The 5000-nt window shown below is 38.6% G+C and overlaps 1 protein-coding gene across 1 annotated transcript in view; it reads right to left on the bottom strand.

Annotated features, from left to right (window-relative positions):
- LOC106868395 (ADAMTS-like protein 3) overlaps positions 1-5000 on the bottom strand; it is a 240075-nt gene that overhangs the window by 234138 nt on the left and 937 nt on the right. The window contains exon 1 of the mRNA XM_089363799.1: positions 4429-5000. This exon is cut by the window's right edge and continues 937 nt beyond it. Coding sequence (XP_089219925.1) covers positions 4429-4647 — 219 coding nt within the window. The 5' untranslated portion in view covers positions 4648-5000. The remainder of the gene's footprint in view (positions 1-4428) is intronic.

Below are 5000 nucleotides of genomic sequence, written 5' to 3'. Positions count from 1 at the left end.
GGTGAGGACAATTGAATGTAACGAAGCGTATTGTGATCAGCGGTGTATAACAACATCCGATAGTCAGGTCGATACAGTAATACAGCAACGATAAAAGATATTTGGTGAAAACGTAGTGCAGTGTAATCGAACACGAAACCACGTTGTTTCGAAGCGAATATCTTAACCACGCAGCCATGAAACGACGTGTCTAACAACACACTCCTGTCTGTTCCTGTTTGTTTCTGTTTATTGTAGTTTGGACCTTTCAAGCAGAATTTCAATCGGTACATTTTTGGTGGGGGATCGGCGAATCACGGAGGGTCCATGAATACTAAAAGCGGGGTTAAGGCGTCGAGCTGGCAGAAACGTTAGCACGCCGGGCGAAATGCTTAGCGGTATTTCGTCTGTCTTTACGTTCTGAGTTCAAATTCTGCCGAGGTCGACTTTGCCTTTTATCCTTTCGGGGTCGATAAATTAAGTACCAGTTACGCACTGGGGTCGATGTAATCGACTTAATCCCTTTGTCTGTCCTTGTTTGTCCCCTCTATGTTTGTCTCCTCTATGCCCCTTGTGGGCAATAAAGAAATAAACGTTAGCACGCCGGGCGAAATGCTTAGCGGTATTTCGTCTGCCGCTACGTTCTGAGTTCAAATTCCGCCGAGGTCGACTTTGCCTTTCATCCTTTCGGGGTCGATAAATTAAGTACCAGTTGCGTACTGTGGTCGATATAATGGACTGGCCCCCTCCCCCAAAATTTCGGGCTTTGTGCCTAGAGCAGAAAAGAATATCTGTCATCGTTTTTTTAAGGCATTGTTTCTCAATAGGGGTTCATCTGACCCTTAGAGGTCCATATAAGATCTTTTTTTTTTTTGTTAAAATTTACACGTCATAAATTGATTATACTTCTACCATACACAAACTATTTTAGCTTTTTAATATGATTCCTAATAATACTTAATTACAAAAATAAAAATATAGGCGCAGGTGTGGCTGTGTGGTAAGAAGCTCGCTTCACAACCACATAGCTCCGGGTTCAGTCCTACTACGTGACACCTTGGGCAAGTGTCTTCTACTATGGTCTCGAGCTGACCAAAGTCTCGTGAGTGGATTTGATAGACGGAAACTGAAAGAAGACTGTCGTATATATATATGTATATATCTGTGTATCTTTGAGTTTGTGTTTGTCTCGCACCATCGCTTAACAGATGGTGGTGTGTTTACGTCCCCATAACTTAGCGGTTCGGCAAAACAGACCGATAGAATAAGTACCGGTGCTTTAGAAAGAAAATAAGTCCTGGGGTCGATTCATTCGACCAAAATTCTTCAAGGCGTTGTCCCATTATGGTCACAGTCTAACGAGTGAAACAAGTATGAAAACATTAAGGACAGGACTTTTTTAAAAGATGAAATGGCTATGGAGATCCAGTAGAGAAAAGTCCATTGGCAAAAAATGGTGAAGAACCACTGGTTTAATTAAGGTAGGAAGAGTATAAACTTTATTTATCACAGTATTCGTTGCAGAGAGTGAGAGGGTATTCATTACGATTGTATATATCTAGTGGCGTAGATAGATAGATAGATAGAGAGAGAGAGGGGGGGTGAGAGAGAGAGGAGTGAGATAGAGTGAGAGAGAGAGGTAGAGGCAGACAGACAGAGCGATGGGCAGACGGATAAAAAAGAACTGACAAATAGATAGACAAATACAGAGATAGAGAGAGAGAATGAGAGAGAAAGAAAGAGAGAAAGAAAGAGAGAAAGAAAGAGAGAATGAGAGAGACAGATAGACAGGCAGGCAGAGTGACGGACGAACAGATTAAAAAAATTGATAAATAGATAGACAGACAGAAAGACAGAGAAGAGAGACAGACAGACAGGCAGACAGAGTGGCAGACGGACGGATAGATAGATAGATAGATAGATAGATAGATAGATAGATACACAGAGAGAGTTAATATCTATATATATATGGATTAAACGAGATAGAAAGTGAAAGTATGAGAATAGCAAACCGTGGCAACGAGAGTTTAAAGGCGGTACCCAGCATGGCCACAGCCAAATGACAGAAACAGGCACATGTGTGTGTGTGTGTGTGTGTGTGTGTGTAAACATGGGCAAAGGCATGGCTATGTGGTAAAGAAGCCACGCGGTTTCGGGTTCGGATCTGAGTGACGCCTTGGATAAGTGTCTACTATAGCGCCGGGCTGACCAACGCTTTGTGAATGAATTTGGTAATTGGAAACAGCGTGGAAGCCCGTCGTACATATGTGTGTCTGTCTGTCTGTGTCTGCGTATGTGTGTGTACGTGTGTGTGTGCGTGTGTGTTTGCTTACGTCCCCGTGACATAGCGTTTCGGCAAAAGACCGATTGAATAAGTACTAGGCTTAGAAAATAGGTAACGAGGCCGATTTGTTCGAGTAAAAACCCTTCACAGCATGGTCACAGTCCGATGACTGACAGAAATAAAAAAAGAAGATTATATATATATATATACATACATACATACATACATATATTACATTATATTACATACATACATAAGACATACATACAGCCGGGTACGTCTTCCGTGAGGAGTTGTAAACAATTCACGAAACGGTCCATCAGTAGAATCATCTACCTCTGTTTTACCCACGCGTCCAATAGCATAGAAATTTGTGATTTACGCTATGTTGTGCATTATGTATGTGTATGTGTGCATGTTAATATTGCACTCATACATGCATATATATATATATATATATACATATATATATATATATATATATATATATATATATGTGTGTGTGTGTGTGTGTGTGTGTGTGTGTGTGTGTGTGTGTGTGTGTGTGTGTGTGTGTGTGTGTGTGTGTGTGTGTGTGTGAGTGAAAATAAATACAAAAAAAGGGGTTTTGTATGATCGTGTACAGAGGAATATATTATTTTATTTAAAAGAGTTCCAACTCTGTCTGTTTTTTATTTATATTCTTGTAAAATTTATGTGGGATATAGAATATGGAATATATAATATATAATATAAAAATGGATGGTACAATGAAATGAAGTATTGAATGTCTTATTGAATATATGGAGTATGCCTTATTGAATATATGAAATATTGAGTGTTCAATACAAAGGATTAAATATATAAAGGCGAATAGTATTTTCTATACCTTGTGGTATTTCATCATGGCCGGTATGACACACACACACACACGCGCACACACACACACACACACACACACACACACACACACACACACACACACACACATATATATATATAGTCCTTAGTCACTCTAACTTCTGTTATTTATTGATAATACACACACCGAGATAGATAGATAGATAGAGAGGTATACACTATATATATATATATATATGAACATTGTATGTATGTTTGCAGGTATATATGTATTTGCATGAATGTGTGTATATGATAAGAAAGAAAGAAGGAAAGAAAGAAAGAAAGAAAGAAAGAAAGAAAGAAAGAAAGAAAGAAAGAAAGAAAGAAAGAAAGAAAGAAAGAAAGTGTAAATGGAGCTAATGAAAGAATGAGCGAATGGCTGAATGGAATGAGAGCGGAAACAATAGAGTCTTGGTGGCAGCAGAAGGTTGACTCAAAGCAAAACGCTTTAATGAACTGACTGCCGAATGAAATGAATGAACGAACGAATAAAAAGAAAGAAAGAAATGGATGGATAAACTATATTGCTGAAAGAAAAGTTATAAACAAACGAAACAAATGAGCCCAAAGCGAACAAAAATAATAATAATAATAAACGAAAGGGAGGGAGAAAATCCCGAAGAAAAATATTATGGAAGAAAGCAGACGATAACTAAATACTTAGTCTCTTTTTACTCTTTTACTCTCTTTTACTTGTTTCAGTCATTTGACTGCGGCCATGCTGGGGCACCGCCTTTAGTCGAGCAAATCGACCCCAGGACTTATTCTTTGTAAGCCAAGTACTTATTCTATCGGTCTCTTCTTTTGCCGAACCGCTAAGTTACGGGGACGCAAACACACCAGCATCGGTTGTCAAGCGATGTTGGGGGGACAAACACAAACACACAAACACACATACACACACACATATATATATATATATATATATATATATATATATATATATATATATATATATATATATATATATATATATATATATATATACGACGGGCTTCTTTCAGCTTCCGTCTACCAAATCCACTCACAAGACTTTGGTCGGCCCGATGCTATAGTAGAAGACATATGCCCAAGGTGTCACGCTTGACAACCGATGCTGGTGTGTTTGCGTCCCCGTAACTTAGCGGTTCGGCAAAAGAAGAGACCGATAGAATAAGTACTTGGCTTACAAAGAATAAGTCCTGGGAATCATGTGGTTGGTAAGCAAGCTACTTACCACACAGCCACTCCTGCGCGGTCGTAAAAAGAAAATATATAATTTAATGAAAAAATAATGGACTTACCGTGACAAAACACCAAAACAACCAACAGTAGTAGATCCAGCAGTGTGTAAATGAAGCAATAGTTGTAGTATTTTTCGTTTTATTTACAGAATGACAGTTATTGTCATTCTTATTACCATTCTTATTATTAATTATCGTACCCGTATTAGTAGAAGTAATAGCAGTGGTAGTAGTCGTTGTAGTAGAAGTAGTAGTACTAGTAATAGCGCTGGTATACATATTTCAGTTTTTCTTCAAAAATTAAAAAAATTTTTAAAATAACTTTTCCTTGTTATTGTTACTGTCAACGTGTAGTAGTTTAGTTATTGTTTGCAGCGCTTAAAAAACCGGTAGCAGTAGTAGTAGTAGTAGTAGTAGTAGTAGTTCTTGCGGTCGTTGTTGTTGTGGTTGTTGCAGAGATGGTGTGTGTCGCGCTTGAGTTGTAAGTTTTATCTATCTTAGAAGATATCACCGGTCATAGCAGCAGCAGTAGTAGTAGTAGTAGTAGTAATGGTGGCGGTGGTGGTGGTTCTTCTCGTCGTGGTTTTAAGCGCGTTTGCTTCAGTGTGTTACCATCATCGTCGCAGCCGACG

Source organism: Octopus bimaculoides, chromosome 15 (genome assembly GCF_046866305.1).
Source record: "Octopus bimaculoides isolate indiv1 chromosome 15, ASM4686630v1, whole genome shotgun sequence".
NCBI classification, from domain to species: domain Eukaryota; kingdom Metazoa; phylum Mollusca; class Cephalopoda; order Octopoda; family Octopodidae; genus Octopus; species Octopus bimaculoides.
This window is presented reverse-complemented; position numbering and strand designations above follow the sequence as displayed.